The sequence below is a fragment of the Nymphalis io genome, chromosome 26, assembly GCF_905147045.1.
Source record: "Nymphalis io chromosome 26, ilAglIoxx1.1, whole genome shotgun sequence".
NCBI classification, from domain to species: domain Eukaryota; kingdom Metazoa; phylum Arthropoda; class Insecta; order Lepidoptera; family Nymphalidae; genus Nymphalis; species Nymphalis io.
In genome coordinates, this window is record NC_065913.1 from 8,959,383 (window position 1) to 8,979,589 (window position 20,207).

General features: G+C 39.2%; 1 protein-coding gene across 1 annotated transcript; it reads right to left on the reverse strand.

The window, feature by feature from the left end:
• Positions 1-748: 748 nt before the first annotated feature.
• Positions 749-18,069, reverse strand: LOC126778406 (uncharacterized). Its single transcript, XM_050501894.1, has 6 exons — positions 18,022-18,069; positions 17,164-17,313; positions 12,023-12,337; positions 6,643-7,431; positions 5,307-5,539; positions 749-1,115 (listed from the first exon to the last, which is right to left on the reverse strand). The coding sequence occupies exons 1-6, from the start codon at positions 18,067-18,069 to the stop codon at positions 749-751; spliced, it is 1,902 nt and encodes a 633-aa protein (XP_050357851.1).
• Between the last annotated feature and the right edge of the window lie 2,138 nt (positions 18,070-20,207).

Genomic DNA, 20,207 nt, shown 5'->3' on the forward strand with positions numbered 1-20,207 from the left:
GGTGTGCACCGCTGAACGACCGTTATTTCTTAGTTGCGCTACCATTTCGGAAAATAAGGAAAAGAGACGTGAAGCGAACGACGTGTTGCCACGATAGGGTCACGGTGACGATCCACCCCGAGATTATGCGTGGCCTGGTGGGGCAAACTCGCGAGCTGGTTAGGCACGCTCGGGCCCCTGTACTTTGCCACGGGCGGCCAGCGGAACAGCCGTTTCATAGATCTCACTTTTTTTAAAAGCAGATTGATTAAAAATGTTTTTCCTGTACCTCCTGGGGCATCAAGGAAAAACAATTTCCCTTCATTGTTATCAATTGTTGATAGTAATGCAGTGAATACTTTTTTCTGATCGATGTTTAATCGTGGCTCATCTTGAGCTATATTTTGTAAAAGTCTCGTTTGATGAATCAGAATATCACTGGCCATATTTTCTTGAAATTTATTCCATAGATTAACAGAATCAGTTACTTGACAAAACACTACTATGACGGCAAATAAATATCTTAATGATGTAGCTGAACTACAAACAGCTGCTTCTGATAATGTGTTTTCCCAGTGAGAATCGTCTTCCAAGAGCCCCATAGCTTTGCATGCTGCTTGATAAGTATTGTAAACAACACCTTGTACAGTTCTTAGGTGTGCAAAGGATGTCGGGCCTTTTACAATATGCAGTAACATTCTCAGATTCAAAAAGCATTCGCTGTTGTTGGGATGAACCACGTAGACTCTGCCAAGAGCATCCGTTTTTTTTACTTTCCGGGGAAACCATCAACCGCAGTACCTTGTTTTCGCCGTTGAAAAGTTTTAGAACTCTGGTTCCATGTATAGTAACCTGGAACTCTGTCATATGTCAGTGTTTTCGCGAAATCATCTTGAGCACATAACTTGAAGAATGCTGTCAATGTTATATCCCGCGGGTTATTAACAACTTCTTGTATATTGTTCTCTGTGAAATATACTCTTTGTCCATTTTCTAAATGAACTGCAAGGTGGACAATTGTGGGAGCCCGGTCGTGCACTTCGAATGATAATACAGCTTCAGAGCTGCAGATGTAACGTCCAGACTGATATTTTTCCACTTCATTTGGTGATTGTATGCTGAAAGTGGCTTGATCACTGCCTTTATTAATGTACTTAGTAACATATTGAATTGACTTTATTGAATTGCACGACTCTACGTTGATGTGGGCATCGAAAATTTTCAAAAGGAGCGGATTATAGGGAACGATCCATCGGTTATCAGTATCATGGTTTCGGACGGTAGCATTTTGCCCACCCTGTTCTGGCGATCGTCGACGATATTTGGGATATCCGTCATCGCTAGTACTTGTTTTTATTTTTTTATTTTATTTTATTTTAGAACTACCAACAAAAGATACAATAATTTGTGTACAGCAGTAATTTTTAGTAATACATTTCAATTGTTCTTTTACTTACAGGTAATTACAGCATGCAATTTGTTATAGGCAATCATCGATTAACAGAGTTACATTAATAAAAATAATAGATATTCATTTGCGTAAAAAAACATGCTTACAAAATACAGGATTTATCTTAATTTATGTAAAAAATAAAAATTGTAAAAAAGGAAAAAAAGCTAATAAAACTATATAAGAATTCCATTGAATAATCAAAGTAACAAAGTAATGGTGTCAAAAAATTGTTCACAAGTATTTAAAAAAAAAAATTCACGATATAAAAAAAAACATATAAAAAAAAACACAGAAAAAAGCAGATAACATAACATCATAACATTTTTTTTTTTTTTTTTAAATCTTTCTACTCATGTTGCTATAATTATGTGTTAATGTATTTTTAAAACAAATATTGTAATTGTTGTGGCTACTTTAAAAAGCTTCACATGTTAGCTATTTTCACTAAATTGTTTTACATTTGTCATTAAAACATGTAGTAGCTACTAGTGGTCCTTAAAATAAATAAATAAATAAATAACTATTTATTTATATTCTATGCAAAGTGTTTTCGATGTGAGGCAATTTTATTTTTAAAGGAGTAGTTACTATCATGCAAGATGTCTAGTTCATTGATACCAGTCGATAGCTCGTTATACGTCCTAGCTAGTCTGTTTATTGGTGAATTTTTTCCTAGGTTGGTTTTTTGTTTAGTTGTTACAAATAACGGTGACTTGTATCTAGGTATTCTGAAAGGCACGTTAAAACCAATCATAGAGAGGATTTGTGGGCAATCAATTTTATTATTTAATAATTTGTGTAGAAACGTTAGATCTAATAGTTTTCTTTGACAATTCAAGGACAGTAAGTGGTAGTTATTAAGTCGGTCCTGGTACTGTTCGCCCCTCAAGTTATTAAATCTATAATGTAAAAAATTTAAAAACTTCTTTTGCACTCTCTCGATTGTATCAATATGAATTTTATATTGAGGGCTCCAGACAACAGAACAGTATTCCAGTTTACTTCTAACCAAGGAGTTGTAAAGAGTTATGATTGTATATGACTTATGTAGCTCCTTAGAGTATCTCAAAATGAATCCCAAAGACTTGAATGCGGATGTTGTAATGTGTTCGACGTGAGTATTAAATTGAAGCTTCGAGTCCAAAATAACTCCTAAATCTCGAATAGTTTGCACCTTGTTTATAGTAATACCAGATATATTGTACGCACTTTCTATAGTGTTTCTTTTTCGTGTAAACTGAATATGGTAGCACTTCTTGAAGTTTAATTTCATTTTATGTAATTTGCACCAGTTTTCAAGGCGATCAATATCTTCCTGTACTATTGTCACGTCATTGTGAGTTTTAATAGTCTTTGTTATTTTTAAATCATCAGCATACAAGTAGGCTCTAACGTGTTTAAATATTAAGGGTAACTCGTTTATAAATATATTAAAAAATATTGGACCTAGATTTGATCCCTGTGGTACTCCTGAATGTGCAATGTATGGAACTGACTGATATCCATCAATAACTACTGTAGATGGGCGTGCGTTAATATAAGAGGTGCACCACTTTAGTAAGGTGTCAGTTATACCGAAGGATCTCAATCTCTTCAATAATATAGAGTGATTAACCGTATCAAAAGCCTTCGAAAAATCTGTATAAATTGCATCAATTTGTTCACCCTCATCTACAGCTCTAACTGTTTCTGTAACAAAGGTGACAAGGTTGGTATTAGTAGATCTTCCTGATACGAATCCGTGCTGATTACTATTTATATGGGATTTAAGATAATCTGCTAAATTATAATGTACAAGACTTTCGAAGACCTTTGCCACAGCCGACAAGATTGATATCGGACGATAATTTTCGACGGAAGCGGGATCATTGCTTTTAAACACAGGTACAATTCTCGCCTCCTTCCAAACTTGTGGAAATATTCCTGTATTTAAAGATGTATTAAAAATGAGATACAATGGAAAAGATAAAGTAGACGCACACATTGAAAGGAAGTAGGGAGACATGTTATCTGGTCCTGCGCCTTTATTATGATCAAGCCTCTTTAATTTTTTTTCGATGTCGCCTTGTGATAGGTATATATTACCAACGTAAGTTTTGGGATCAGGTGCACAGTAGTTTGATGTGTTGTCATTTACATAGACGGAGGAAAAATACGCTGCAAAAAGATTCGAAACATCTTGTTTATTTTTTGCTTCGACATTTCCATAGACCATCGATGTAGGGTAGGCGCTAGAATTTTTACGCTTGTTTTTGAAATGCGTCCAAAAATACCGAGGATTCTTCGAGATTGCATTTTCAATCATCGTTATGTAATTGTCATAACAATGTTTGATCAATTTGTTACAGTCTTTTCTTAGGTATTGAAATTCTATTTTATCCAATGGGTTGTTATACTGTTTTAATTTAATATGGAGCTTATATTTTCTTTTTAGGCATTTTATTAAGGTTTTTTCGGGACGTATTTATTAATAGTTGTATATAGTATGGTATAAAACCTATCTACCATTTCATTAACATTATCGAGACAATCCTTGAATTCTTGAAGCCAATCAACATTGTTAAGAGATGCCAATATGATGTCATAATCGGGTTTAAAGAATTGATATTTGTTTTTTGAATTATTTTTTGAAGAGGGAGATTTCGAAGGTATTTTTATAATTACATCTAGAGGAGGATGGAATGTATCGATTTTACGTATTGGAGATAAGCTCTCATTTACACTCATCGTGTCCCGGTCACAGAGAACATAGTCCAGCAAATTGTGTTTAATATTTTTTACGTTGTTAAACTGATATAGCGAATTAAAGTCAAGAAATTCTTTAAATATATTTTTAAGCGATGAGTCATTTGAATGAGTGCAGGGATCAGCACAGTATTTGGTTCATTCCATGCTAATCCGGGTAAATTAAAGTCTCCAATAATTACCGTAGCGCTGTGGTCGCCATAATTATTAGTTATTATATTACTTGCCTTGTCAATAAATACTTCTAAAGAGCTTTGGTTTAAGGGAGGAGGAAAATACACAGCACATAAGTGTATTTTTGTTAAGTGATTCCCAGAATAGATTTCTATAGAGACCCAGAGATCCTCACAATCGGTCTCCAGCTCAAAACACCGACGCGATGGAAAGCTTTTTGAGATTGCTATAAGGACACCACCACCAGTTTTCTTATGAGAGTACTTGCATGTTTCTCTGTCACGCCTATAAATAAAATATCTATCATCAAATATTTCATTATCAGAGACATTGCTGTTAAGCCATGTTTCGGTTAAAATAATAACATCATAATTATTACTTAATACTTCGCGATTTACATCTTGCAAGGTAGTATTTATACCCCTAACATTCTGATAATAACATAATAACGAATCGTATTTTACAAATTATAACCAACTCTTTTAATTAAGAAAACATACAAAATTAATATTACGATAAATTCTTAAGAATATCAAAATTTTTTACATAAACGTATTCCGTATTTTCAGTTTTGCGCATATATACTCGTCCATTCTTCACCCACACATAGCGGTATCCAATTTGTTTTGACTTTAAACGTGCTTCAGCATGCAGGGCTTTTATGTCAGGAGGAAGATGTTCACATACATAAACAGGTTTTTTGTCCCCGCTAATTCCTAGGTGACTCGTATTTAGTTTTTCTTTGTTATTGCCCGCTTTTTTATTAAATGATATGACAGCCGCCAAAAAACTATCTCTAGTTCTTATTGTACTAAATTTCACCAGAACCGATCTTGGGCGTGGGCTATCCTTATTGATTTTCATAATCCTCGTACAAGTTTGTATGTCATTATCGTTTAAGTTACATTTCACGGTGTTAGCTATTTGTTTTACAGTAGTTACAAGATTTTCTGACCTGAATTCTGGGATGCATTGTATTTCTAGATTATATGCCCTAGATTGTTGTTCAAGTAATGCGAGTCTAGAATGAAGATTTGAAATGTCAGAACGTAACAACTTATTTTCATTCTCAAGAGACTTAATAATTTGTGTTTTACTGTTCATTTCCTGCTTTACTTCTTCAAATTCTTTTTCCATGAAAGTAATAGACGATGTTATGCTAGACATGTTTTCGAGTACCTCATTGATCTTTCCATTTATTTCATTCATAATATTTACTTTAAATGCATCGATTATACATTTAAGTTCTTCTCGAAAGATGCTTCGTACTTCATTTAATATCTCATCACTTAATACATTGCTAGCGTTGCTTGTTTGTATGCGCCTAACCGTAATATTATTTGATTCTTGTGGTGAGATATTGCTCGCCGGTTGTCTCACTGGCGTATTTGTATTATCGCTCTTAGGTCTCGAGCAAGTCGGACAGAGCCAGGAGATTTTGGAATGCTCTGTCAGTTCAGCATACGATGTTTTAGTGGTACTAACACTTGCATAATGATATTTCCTTAGACATATCTGACATTTGACTATTTCTGCTGAATTGGGATTTCGTAAACAACATTCAAATTTAATTTTAGAAGACATTATTTTAAAGTTTAGAAGTTTCTTTTAATGTATTCAAGAAAGATACAAATTTTATAAAAATTTATTCAGTTCAGATTTGATAAGGATTAGAACCCTGATCTCGTCTTAGTATAGCTTGAGGCGGCCGTAGGTACCATTAGACCAATCTTTACTTACGTGAGTGACACCAAATTACAGATACGTTTCAACAGTTTGTCGATAGATGAAATCGACATAACTTTGTTATTAAGTTACCGGCCATGTAATAATAAGTTCACCCGCACTTATAAAATGTTCACTCACTAATTAATTTAGTTCGATACACATTTAATTTCCTGTAATGCACTAAAACTGAGTTCTTTGAATATTGCTTTGTAATAATAATTAAATCCACAGTACACATTTAAATCCTTAGCACTTTAATTAAAGTTTAACTTAACTTTAGTTACCACATAATCTTACTGTCGTCTATATACACTTTAATTGTTCTTTTACCACGAAATTAATGAAGTGTAACCAACAATAACGACAACACACATTGTTTGAGATGTTATTAAAAAAGTAATGCAACTTCAACTGTTAAAAACTAATAAATTTTAATTTAAAACGACATAATATGCGGAGTCGATGTTTACTAAATCAGAGCGATATATAGTTTTAGTTTTGAGTTTGGAACTTTTGGTACTTGTTTGAGAATTCGGGTTTAAAGTCCCGCAAGGGCCGTGTACCATATGTTTCTTTACGATTTCGTACAGGATAGGATCTTCATCTTTATCCGGTAATTCAGCTGAAATAACCCTGTCAATTTGGTTTGGTCTAATTTTGTTCACTAACCACACCAACAGGTGTACATGTGGCAAGCCACGTTTCTGCCATTCTATTGTGTACATATGACAGCGCGGCGGACCGAATATATGAGACTTGTTAATGAGGTGCAGGAGTTTCTGTACTTTTAAATGGAAGACTCTGTTAACTATATCGTATCTGTCTTGTGGAGTTAAATTGGTGTTAATATTTTCTTTGATTTCCGGCCAATTTGGGTTACATGTTGCAGTTATAAATAAATCAGGTTTGCCGTAATTTCTTACGTAAGTCATGGCGTCTTGCGATTTTTCGTGTAAATATCGAGGTCCACCTGTGAATGATGAAGGTAGTATAACCAACTGCCCAATGCCGTTGCGGTGTTCATTCGCCTGTAAAGCATCCTGAAGATGAACGTAATTTTCAGCTCTCAATTTAGTTTGATTATTACGGATGTAGGCCAATCTCTGAGATTCAATTTTCGCATATTGATCTACCAAGTATTGGTTTGTTAACATTCCATATCTAAGCAAAGTATTGAAATTGTTACGTCTTGTCATTATACGGTAGCAATAGTAGTTCATACATGACACTGTTTTACGCAGAGGTGTACCACCGATTGGGTCAACTTGAGAAATATTAATGGCATAACCATTTTCTCCACGACATAGCATCACGACATAGATATTGTAAGCTGTCATAAGATCTATGTAACTCTGAAATTTTTTGCAAATTATCATCACGACTATCACGAATATGCAATACAATATATCTTTTGTCAAATTGCTGTCCAGCTATCACCACTGCTACTTCACTCGTGGAAGGCGCATTGTATCGTCCTCTGTGTTCTCCAACAGGAACTTTATTTGCATGGATTACAACATTAAAGTCAGGAGTATCTGCTGGAACACTCTCAATCGCAGTTTTGAAAGACTATATGTAGCAATTATGAGAATGTAACATATCTTGGAGAGATCTAATCAAATCTCTATCAATTGGCTGTGCAACACTTGTACACCGCGTAGATGCTTGTGTATCTGGATCTGCAATAAAATATATTTGCAGAAATTTGTGATCATCGGGTCGAAGTGGTAGCAAGCTCCCAGCTAAGTGGTACACTTGCCCTTGAATTTTAAATGTAGGCATGAACCCACGCTCAACGACTTGCTTACTTTTAAAAGAGATCATTTGAAATGCGTTATTATAAGGGCGTATATTGCGCATGAATTGCTTGGATTTCTGATGATCACCCGTAAAAAGAGAGTGAAGTGGTTCAGGTGGAGGGAGAACTTCTTCTAATTTGACTTTTCCTTGTAAGCAACACATGCCTCAGCCACGTGACTCAGGAGGGAGATTGGTCTGTAGTTTTTCAAGAGGGTTTTATCACCTTTCTTGAAAAACAGTACCACCTCACTCCCGCTCCACGTTTCCGGGGTCTTGCCATGTTGGATGACGGAATTAAAGAGGCTTGCCAGCTCTTTCAGGAGTCCCACCTGCCTTAAGCAACTCTGTTGTGATTCCGTCATCTCCCGGAGCTTTGTTGTTTTTAAGCTGTTCTAGAGCCGCCCTAATCTCTCCTTGGTCAACGACCGGGAGCTCCTCGGAGTAATGGCGCATAAGAGGGGCGCGCTGGTCATCAATACTGATTCCCACGGGTTTATCCGATCTTGAAGAGAACAACTGCCCATAAAACCTCTCTACTTCTCCGATAATCTCAGGCCTAGAGGTAACGACCCCACCATTTTCAGTTTTAAGTTTTGTCAGACGCGGCCTCCCAAACTTGCGAGCGAACACTTTCGATCCCCGATTTTGCTCAATCGCAGCCTTGATGGCACGGGTATTGGAGCGTCGGAGATCGCGTCGCGTCAGCGTTTTTATTGTTCGGTTTAAGGCCTTATCTGACAAAAACGATGGTAGTTCTCGTCGTTTTCTCATGAGCTCGAGTGTCTCAGCAGAGAGTTTTGGTGCGTTGTCTCTTCTCTGTGGCGGAAAACACTTGCGGGATGTGTTTTGCAGTATTTTGACCAGCGTGTCGGTTCTCTCATCAATGCTGCTTATGGTTTCCAACGCGGTGAATTGATTTTGAAGTTCCATTTGGAACTTTTCGGAGCCTTGAGCAGCTTGGAGCATGGTAGGTCGGAGAGTAGACCTCATCATTCTCGATCTTTCGGCTTTTAAGTTGATATTTAGAGTGCCTCGAACCAAGCGGTGATCACTTCCGGTATTAAACCTGTTGATCACTGAAACATCTCTAAATATGTGCCTTTTATTCGAAATGATAAAGTCTATCTCGTTCCTTGTCACGTTATCGGGGCTTCGCCAGGTCCTCCTGAGGCTTCTTTTGAAAGAAAGAATTCATCAAAAAAAGCCCCTGCGCTTCGAGAAAGTTTACCAGCATTTGCCCCCTGTGATTTCTGCAGCCCAAGCCGTAAGGTCCGACTTTCGATTCACCGCTATCTTGTACTCCCACTTTAGCATTGAAGTCTCCCATAACAACATTGTAGTGGGCCTTCGAGGTGTCGTTGAGGGCCTTTGCGATGTCCTCGTACATCGCTTCGACCACATCATCAGAGTATGTCGAAGTTGGCGCATATACCTGTACGACCTTCAGGGAGTACCTGTCGGAAAGTTTTAGGACAAGGTACGCTACCCGGTTCGACACACTACTGATTTCCACAATGCTGCTAATGAGATCCTTTTTGATTAGAAAACCGACACCACCCTGGGAGAGGTTATCACCTTCGCGGAAGTGGAGTAAGTTACCGGACTCTAGAGTTATCGTGTCCTCCCCCTGTCTTCGGACTTCAGATAACCCCAGTATATGCCAGTTTATATGACTTAACTCTACTTCTAATTCGGCGAGGTGATGGTCCAGCCTCATCGAGCGTCCATTATACGTTGCCATGTGTAGTCGTTTTATACGGTAGCCTGCCGTGAACCGGTGATTCTTAGCACCCCCTGCCCTGCCGATACCGCGACCGCTACCTTGGTCGGGCCTAGCGGGCTTGCCGGTAACTGGGGGCCTTTTTTTTGGGCGCATCTGCCATTAAGGGAGGGGTTTGCCCATACTCGCCGCGCTGGGCAGGCGTGTTGGCGAGCGCAGAAGGGGGGGTAAGATGTTTATGGGAGGGGGGACGCTGCTGCCCATCCCCCCTTTTCCCCGTCCCTCAGTCGCCTCTTACGACACCCACTGGATGAGATTGGGGGAGTACTATTCTAAGCCGGTATTATTTAAGCTCTTACATTAGTATTATTTAAACTCTTACATAGTTTAATTGTAGCAAAAGAGTTTAGTTTTTTGCCGATTATTTTTAGTAGGATCTACAGTTTGAGCCGGTGATAGGTTTATATATTATTACCTGAATAAACTATTTTGATTTTGAGCTGTTTGTAAAAATGTATTAATAAGATAAGATATTTATTCAATAAAATGAAAATTAACTTTTGGTTTGATATGTCAGGACTCCAAAAAAATCCTTACCTAATAATAATTTGAAAACACGTTATCAGGGCTATAGAAAAAGACTTAGGATACACACGTATGGGAACTAGTAATAAATAAACATACTTACAACGAGCATGGCGTAGTGCGGGGAGTAACCCGTGAGCCCGTGGAGCGTGGTACGTTGGTACTTGCTGTGGCCCGCCAGGTCCAGGAAAGACACCAGCTTGGCGCTCCTCTCTCCGATGCGCTCCGCTGTCATCAGCTCGGAACAACCGTAGTTGACGACATTACCCTGATTATATGAATGTAATACATTATATGACTTTCATTTTAGGTATAAGTAATACCGGGTAGTGTTGCATGTCGATAGTCCATTATCGATAAAATCGATAGTTTTGGACTATGGCCTTAAATGTCTTGTGGATGATGTAATGAAAGGCAATTGAGTATAGATATATGTATTGTAATATAATTTACAATATTTAATTGTTACGACGATATTACAGTGCGATGTTAGAATGGCGACTGGCGACAGAACATATAATAATGTATTAATTGACAATGTAGCATATCGAATATCGACTTGTTTCTAGGTGCCATTATGGACAGTGATTTTTGCTTACATTAATAAAAGTTAATACGTAGGCACAACACTTCCCTTCCTTTAAAAAAATAAAATAATAATAATAACATATTATGACATATTATTATAAAAGTAAACAAATTAACAAAATATAATGCAAAATTTAATTACCTACTACACTTATATAAAACAAAAATATTTTTCAATCGTCAAAAATAAAATTTGTAAATTTTAATGTATATCGTGTAAACAAGAAATACAATGTCCTATAATTTAAATATAATAAACCCTTAAAAATATTAAAAAAAAAAAAAGAAATTATATATAAATGGGTATATTCTTAAATTTAAAGATACAATACACGACACAATATACCTACGATTACAACAGTTATATTGTAACTTCACTATTTTTAGCACATTTATTTATTCATATTTATTAATTGCACAACACGAGTTCACTTTTTACGCCACGGAGTATGTTGGCACTGAGTGAGGTGGATGAGGCGGGTCGCGATCTCTACGGCTAGCGCGCAACCCCTGGATTTCTCTTCTCAGGTACTTAGTGTACTTTTGTTTGCAGTATCTCCAACATATTAAACAGGTGACAGTGATGACAGCCGTGATGATTAGCATGACTATAAGGTTTAATTTATCATGCGTAATCTCATGCAGTAGGCTTGTGTTCGCCTGATTTTCCTGCCCGTTTTGGGCAATGATAATTTCTTCTTTGCTTTGTGGTTTTCTTAATTTTAAATTTAACTCTAAGCGCTTAGTTCCATATGTTCGTATTTCACTCCCATTCGCGGCATAAAGTCTATAACTGTCACTATCACTGTGTCTGTAGGGTTTTTTAACGGCTGGCAAAACAGAAACGTTGGCTCCCGTGTCCACCAAAAAACGTAGACCACTGTTTAAGTCGGTCACGCAAAGGCGGTGGCATGGTAAAAGGGTGCAGACATCCGCCACTGACTGCACCTTATTTAGTTTTCCTTGTTCTGGGTATTTTGTTTATTCCATGCGCACGGCTCTGTACATTTGTTAGCTCTATGGCGAAATCGCGCATGATAGTAGCAAAGATCATCGGCGCTCCGTGACTTACGTCGTATCATATTACGGCCACGGGATTTTGATCGGTAGCGATTATGAATATTATAATTTCGTTTTTTGTGTTGAAATCTTTGAATGTTCTGCAATTCCATCACTTGTAAAGATAACTGAGCCACCTGTGCTTGCAACACGGAAAGGTTATCAGCTGACGTCGACGGTTTCCTACTAACCTCCGCTATTTGAATAGGCCTTGTATTTTCCATAATTTTGTCTGCAATAGTAGCCAAATTTTCCAAATCTTTTACATCAGTGACGGCAAGGACGGAGCGTACTGCGGCTGGCAAATGACATTGCCACATGATACTCAGCGTTTCGTCGGGAATTTTCCTCCTTGCTAAATCTCGCATGCGTCTCAAAAGTTGAGATGGTTTCTCATCGCCAAGGTCGATTTCACTCAAAAGTTTTTGGAGTTGACGATTTTCTGATTCTTCGTACACTGCTAATAATCTCGATTTTAGGGTGTCATATTTCTTCGTTTGGGGTTGCTGAAGTAGAATGTTTCTGACTTGTTGTATTACGTCTTTTACCAGCTTCGTGACGACTAAGTTGAACTTCGCTTCGTCGCTTAGTTTTTGAGGTGTTAATATGGCTTCACATTGCACAAACCATAAGCGAGCTTGATCGCACCAAAACTCAGGGATTCTTGATAACACTGTGACTGTTGCTAACTCGGATGCGGTGCTGGCTGATGGTGTTCTATTTTCACTAGTCATTTTATAATCACTTATAATTTCGTATAAACTGACTGAATCACGTCGGGGTCACCAATTTGCCTTAAATGTCTTGTGGATGACGTAATGAAAGGCAATTGAGTATATATATATGTATTGTAATATAATTTACAATATTTAATTGTTACGACGATATTACAGTGCGATGTTAGAATGGCGACTGGCGACAGAACATATAACAATGTATTAATTGACAATGTAGCATATCGAATATCGACTTGTTTCTAGGTGCCATTATGGACAGTGATTTTTGCTTACATTAATAAAAGTTAATACGTAGGCACAACATATCGATTTTTTGACGAGCCGGTAGGCGTGGTTGGTAGTTACTTGCCTTTCATGCCAAAGGTCGTGGGTTCGATTCCCACCCAGGACAGACATTTGTGTGCATGAACATGTCTGTTTGTCCTGAGTCTGGGTGTAATTATTTATATAAGTAGTAAGTTGAATGTGACGATGCTGTATCATCTAAGCAGGCGGCATATCGAAAGTGAATCAACGGCTGTATTAGCGGGGCATCTAACATTGACTCACTGAAAGCAAACTATAATAAAAATTCCAAGTCCTGTAGAAATTCCAAGTTCTGTTGTTTCTCACGGAGACACAAATACTCCGTCCTGCCGATACCAGCTACCTTAATTATCCCGGCTACACGCTTGAAGAATCCTTCAAAGCGAAAGCCGGAGTATGCTTGTACGTCAGGACGGATGTTTGCTGTCACCGACTGCGCTGCTTGGAGGACCCCTCCTTCTCCATGTTGGTGGTACGTGTGGACCTGGTTCGTCAGAGCCGAGTCTACGTGTGCCTCTACAGATCCCACAATGGTGACTTGGAGACAAGCCGACTATTTGACCATCTTAGTCGGGTGGCAGATGCTGCGCAAGAGCAATTTCCTAACGCGGAATTGGTGTTTTTGGGGGACTTTAATGCTCACCACGAATCCTGGTTGAAATCCCTCAAAACTGACCATGCTGGAAGGACTGCTCATGCTTTTGCTCTCACACATGACTTGACCCAACTGGTCGATCAGCCCACCAGGATCCCAGACATTGATGGGCAAGCACCTTCTCTACTGGACCTTCTGCTGACTTCTCACCCGGTGGAATATCAGGTTGTGGTTCAGGCTCCTCTTGGCTCTTCGGATCACAGCCTTATTTCTACCAGAGTGCCACAGGCCAAGCTGCCGCCACTAGCGGTATGCAAACGTCGCGTTTGGCACTATAAGTCGGCGGATTGGGACGGTATGCGCGATTACTATGCGTCGGTCCCTTGGAAGGAACGTTGCTTCAGTGGGAATGACCCGACAGCTAGTGCCGCTGCTGTTGCTGGCGAGATCATGCTGGGAATGGAATACTACATTCCTAGCTCAGATCTCGTCAGTAGGAGTACGCGTAACCGTTGGTTCACTCGTGAATGTGCCGATGCTGTATCAGCTAAGCAGGCGGCATATCGCAAGTGGATCAACGGCTGCATTAGCGGGGCATCTAACATTGACTCACTGAAAGCAAACTATAATAAAAATTCCAAGTCCTGTAGAAAGGCATACACGAGAGCGGATGCACAGCGCATTGTACAGATTGGTCATGACCTTGTTTCGCATCCTAGGGGCTCCCGTAGCTTCTGGCGTCTGACCAAGTCTGTGCAAAACAATTTCTGCCAACCTTCGCTGCCACCGCTCAGAAATCCGGACGGATCGCTAGCTCACAGTCCGCAAGAGCAAGCTGATCTCCTGGCTAAACTCTTTGCCGACAATTCCGTCATCGATGATTGTAGTGCACTGCCACCTACAATACCTGCATGTGGCCATACGATGCCTGACATTAAAATCAGGCAACGTGATGTGCGTGCGGAGCTGCAATCACTTGATGTACGGAAAGCTGGCGGTCCCGATGGAATACCAGCCATAGTGCTGAAGAAGTGCGCAGCGGAGCTGTCTCCTGTGTTAACGCGCCTGTTCCAACTTTCTCTCTCTTCGGGAAGTGTGCCGGAGGCTTGGAGAAGGGCTAATGTGCAAGCGGTTCCCAAAAAAGGGGATCGGTCTGACCCGGCAAATTATCGGCCAATAGCTATCACCTCAGTACTTTGTAAGGTGATGGAACGGATTTTAAACAACCAACTGATCCATTACCTAGAAGATCACTGTCTAATTAATGATCGTCAGTACGGTTTTCGACCAAAACGGTCCACAGGTGATCTTCTAGCGTACGTAACACACCTCTGGGGTGAAGCTATCGACAAGCATGGAGAATCGTTGGCTGTCAGCCTCGATATCTCCAAGGCTTTCGACAGGGTCTGGCACAGAAGTCTTCTCTCCAAGCTACCGGCATATGGTCTGCCTGCTCAGCTATGCACCTGGATTGCCAGCTTCCTACACAAGCGTAGCCTTCGAGTTTTAGTAGATGGTTGCGCTTCACAATTCTATGTAGTGAATGCTGGGGTCAATGATATGCTCTCCCTTGGGAACATACATTGCTATGCAGATGATAGTACAGTGCATGGTGGATACCACGGACGCGCAGTGGCTGGGCGGGCGGAAACTGAGGAGAGGCGGGAGAATCTTGTCATTGAACTCGATAGGACGTTAGATCTCATCGCCAAATGGGGCTCTGATAATCTTGTTGAGTTTAATGCCAAGAAAACACAGGTATGCGCTCTCACGGCGAAAAAGTCAACATTTTCCCCTCTTCCCTCCCTCTGTGGTACTCCGCTGGTGATGCAAAGCAAAATCGCCATGCTGGGGATTGACGTTCGCTGCGACCTTAGTCCAAGGGATTACATCGAGGCTGTTATAAAAACAGCTTCACGGAAACTCGGAGTTCTGAACAAGGTGCGGCGCTTTTTCACGCCACAACAACTGTGCCTGCTGTACAAAACACAGGTACGGTCTTGCGTGGAATATTGCTCGCACCTTTGGGATGGCTCCGCTAAGTACCTACTTGAGGCCTTGGACCGGTTGCAGCGACGTGCCGTACGCATTATTGGCGACGTAAAGGTCTCAAACACCCTTGAACCTTTACAATTGCGTCGTGAGATAGCAGCACTGAGCGCTTTCTATCGACTGTATCACGGCGAGTGCTCTGAGGAATTATTCTCTCTAATTCCTGCTTCCCCCTTCCTTCTTAAGTCCACGCGAGCTGGTTCTCGATGTCACCGCCTAACTGTGACATCAATTCCATCGCGAACAAAGAAATTTGGCAACTCCTTTCTTTGTCGCACTTCCAAAAAATGGAATTCCTTACCAGCTCACGTATTCCCCTCCTCTTACAACCCGGGTTCCTTCAAACGAGGCGTGAAGAGGTATCTTGCGGGCCGGCAAGGCGAAGGCGGCTAGTGCAGAACGTTTTTCCCGTCTGTACTGGCCGTCGTCGCGTTTGGACTCTACTACCACTTACCATCAGGTGGAGTAGAGTCATTTGCCCTCCCGGCGAATATAAAAAAAAAAAAAAAGACCCGCAGCTCGACGCTCTGCTGCGTGTCCGCCAGCTGCGAACCGAGTACGTACTGTAGCGTAGACATGTTTAGACAGAGATAGAATTATCAAATCTTTTGACCCTTATCGTGTAACCAGTGTTGGTGTTTGTTTCGCTACTTAAGTAGCAAAACAAACTTGACAGTTGGTGCGTTCATTGTGTTTTATGTTCAATTTTCGCTTATATTTATGTTAGAAAACGGTTCTAATCCAGTGTAAAGGCCGAGAAACAATCCTTATATCATATCGATGGTTATACAATGGTGCAGTGTCGTATTATTTCATGTTAAAGCGACAGCAAGAAGAAAATTGCCGGCGTGTGTTTTCACGCGTAAGTACGACTATTTTGTCTCAAAATATAGTTTCTCAGATGTTTATTTATGCCATAGCATGACGGAACCTTATATCGCATTAAAATCCTAAAGATAATATGATTTTCCAGTTTTTATTATTCATAACCTATAATTATTTATCATGTAAGTGCTGAAAGCATCGGCTAAAAAATGTCCCGATATTCTATAAAAAATATCGACTCGTCGACAATGAAACAAATAAATACGGAGTCCATTAATAAACTAAAGTGCTTCGTTATATGTATATATGTTATTTTAATTTATTCGTTATCCTATTTATAGTTTTCTAACGACAACATTATTTAACATTCTTCATGAATTTATAATATTATTAGATTCCGAGTCAAGAGGGTAACATAGAAATATATGTGGCAACCATTATTTATGAGGAGAACGCTAATCCAGTACCATATAAAGATGCCGAAGTACTATTGATAACGGAAACAGAAACAAACAATGCAACGGTTTTCGGGTGTAGGAGGAAAACAAAAAATATTATAATTAAAAAAAATGTATAATAAACATTAAAAAGTAAAATTTAATAACCCTATTTAGTTTTAATTAAGTCCCGAAAATCTCCCAAAACAGGGAACGCGGGTACTATGGCAACGTTATAAGCACACATCGACAAACCATCTCCGTCTCGATCGCGGCCTCGCGGCCCCTCGGTGTACCAGTTCCAGGCGTGCCCACCTTGCGGATGTACACCTCGGCGACGGCGCGCGCGCGGGCGCCACGCGGCGGGCCCGCGCGCCCACGAGCGCGGCGCCGAGCGCGCGCGCCATGTCCCGCAGCGCGCGCAGCGACGCCCGCAGCGCGTCCGCCCGCAGCCCGCGCAGCGCGCCGCAGTCGCGCACGCCCGCCACGTACACCGCCGCGCCGCTGCCCGAGCGCAGCCACCACTTCAGCTGCGGGGGGGGGCACGTGTTGAGGTGTCGGGGTGACAATACGATATATTTTTAATGGTGGGAGAGCTTTGTGCGAGCCCGTCCGGGTACGAGGGGGTGCCTCGTCAGATATTCTACCGCAGACCAGCGGTACTCGGTATTGTTGTGTTCCGGTTTGAAGGGTGAGTGAGCCAGTGCAAATACAGGCACGGGGGACATAGCATCTTAGTTCCCGAGGTTGGTGGCGCATTGATTATGTGAGCGATGATTAACATTTCTTACAATGCCAATGCCTATGGACGTCGATGACCACTTCCCATCAGGTGGCCCATATGCTCGTCCGCCTTCCTATTCTATAAAAAAAAAATTATCTTGCTGAATGTCAATCGCCTACCAAAATTCATTTTAATTAAACGATTCGCTAACTAACAGCTCCACACGTGTGTATCCGGGGCATTATTATGCTTTTGACATGCCGCTTAACGTTGTACGTCACTCGAAACGGCGCCACCTATCGGCCCCGAGTGGAACTACGAGCATCGCATCGATATATTTCACGAGCACAAACTCAATAAAATTGTTTGTATTATACGCTCAAATTGAATATACATATATATTGCTTAAACGACATATAAAAACACTATTGTTTTTTTTTAATCCGTGTTATAAAATGAATTACCTCGTGGCGTTGAGCTCTCAAGACCACAGGGTCTGTATGAAAGCACGCACTGTAGCTCGTGGTTGCGTTTTATCAGCGTTAACAGTCAAAATTAACATATTCTTAAAACTTTCGTGATTTAATAAAATATTTCGAACAAGGAAAATGTTTTCCTAATAAAGTGTTTGTTTTATATCAATTAATAACCGTTGTGTGATATCAAAGGTATTTTTTTTTTATAGAATAGGAAAGCGGACGAGCATATGGGACACCTGATGGTAAGTGGTCACTAACGCCCATAGACATAGGCATTGTAAGAAATGTTAACCATCGCTTACATCGCAAATGCGCCACCAACCTTGGGAACTGAGACGTTATGTCTCTTGTGCCTGTAATTATACTGTCTCACTCACCCTTCAAACCGGAACACAACAATACCAAGTACTGCTGTTTTGCGGTAGAATATCTGATGAGTGGGTGATACCTACCCAGTTAGCTACCTAAGTTATATTTAATATTATTTATTATTCACTTGCGTCACCAGGTGCTGGAAGCGTTGCTCGCACGGCGAGACCAGCTGCAGTTTGTACTCGACGTTCCCGAAACGAGGCTCCGGGGGTAGACTCCCGTAGCACTGGTCGCCGGAATCGTCGGCGTCGGATGTTCTGAGGGTCAAATCGAATATATTTAACATTGATCTTATTTCGATTAATGCCATCCGCGTTCGGTGAGACCGACTCACTGTTTATGATCTCCTGGTACATTAACACTGTAATCCTAACTGGAACTAATTGACTCTTTTAATCTAATCGTTCGGTGAGACCGACTCACTGTTTATGATCTACTGCTACATTAACACTGTAATCCTAACTGAAACTAATTGACTCTTTTAATCTAATCGTTCGGTGAGACCGACTCACTGTTTATGTTCTCCTGGTACATTAACAACGTAATCCTAATTCTAAATCTTTGAAACTAATAATAATAACATCCTGGGACATTTTTCACACACGGCCATCTGATCCCAAATTAAGCTTGTACAAAACTCGTGCTATGGAAACCTGACAACTGATATACTACATATATATACATATATATACATATATGTAGTATATCAGTTGTCATATAATTAATTATTATAATTATAATTAATTAATAAATGTCAATATACATTAAATGATATATCCAGTTCCTGTTTATAAATTGCAATTTTAAATTAATGATACATATTTATATAACATTACGATATTTATTTATCAATGATCGGATTATTTAATGCCGATTTTACTTTAGACGATATGACATTGAATTTTTATGATTTGTATTAATTAATATTTTTATAGCTATCTTTGGTATCGATATTAATTAAACTACAATAATATTAAACATAATTTAATAAAAGCAATTAATGGTTGATAAGTATGGGATAAATCGTTTTTCAATATAAGGGCGCAATAAGATTTTTTTTAAACAAAGATAATTAGTATCATTTACGTTTTTGGTCTAAGAAAACGTGTCGCGTTAAAAGTTATTTTTTTAAATAAAAAAACATATTCAAACCTTTACTAACCTGATTATTATATTACACATAACAAATTTAAAAAAATTGCAGCATAAAATAATGTTAATTATATATAAATTAAAAAATAAACATCCAGGTATTTGGGTATAAGTTGTAATAACTCGGTCATATTTTTTTGAGAACTTCAGGCATTATAAGCACGAACTATTCCCGTCAATCATATTCTGATCAGTTATAAATATAAATGAAATTTCGTCTATTACCTAACTTATGCAATACTAAATTTGAATATGTACCAAAACAAAATTATATAGTACTATTTGGTAAATTTTTACAAAATTCAAGCGATTCATCACTGCTTGAAAATTATATTTTATTCTTATTAGGCGCCATTTTGAATATATAAGGAATGGCCTGTGTTTAAGACTCTGCGGCAACATGAATGGAAAAAAATACCGCTAAGCTAAATAACAATAATTATTAAAAGAATAGCAGACCTAACATCAGAAATAGCATTTGTGTGATAACCATCCTCAAGAATATTAAAAAATGCTCTGTTATGTCATATTCTGTTATTTTGAAAAGACCCCATTTTCAAATTCGTATTGTGTTATTTAAATTTATTAAAATATTAAATATTTTTAAACATAATCATGACGCCATTTTAAATTTAAATTTTGGCGCGATTCATATTATTGTATTGTTGTATACATATCTTTTATCGAAGTATTTAAA

What these genes read in the sequence shown, in the direction of transcription:
- LOC126778406 (XM_050501894.1), bottom strand. Translation starts at nt 18,069, where the DNA reads ATGTTAATTTTGACTGTTAACGCTGATAAAACGCAACCACGAGCTACA. An exon ending in GCGCGCTCGGCGCCGCGCTC is followed by an intron (nt 12,338 to 17,163) that starts GTGGGCGCGCGG and finishes ATTCTACTTCAG; the next exon opens with CAACCCCAAACGAAGAAATA. An exon ending in GGCCTATTCAAATAGCGGAG is followed by an intron (nt 7,432 to 12,022) that starts GTTAGTAGGAAA and finishes AAAAAATTTCAG; the next exon opens with AGTTACATAGATCTTATGAC.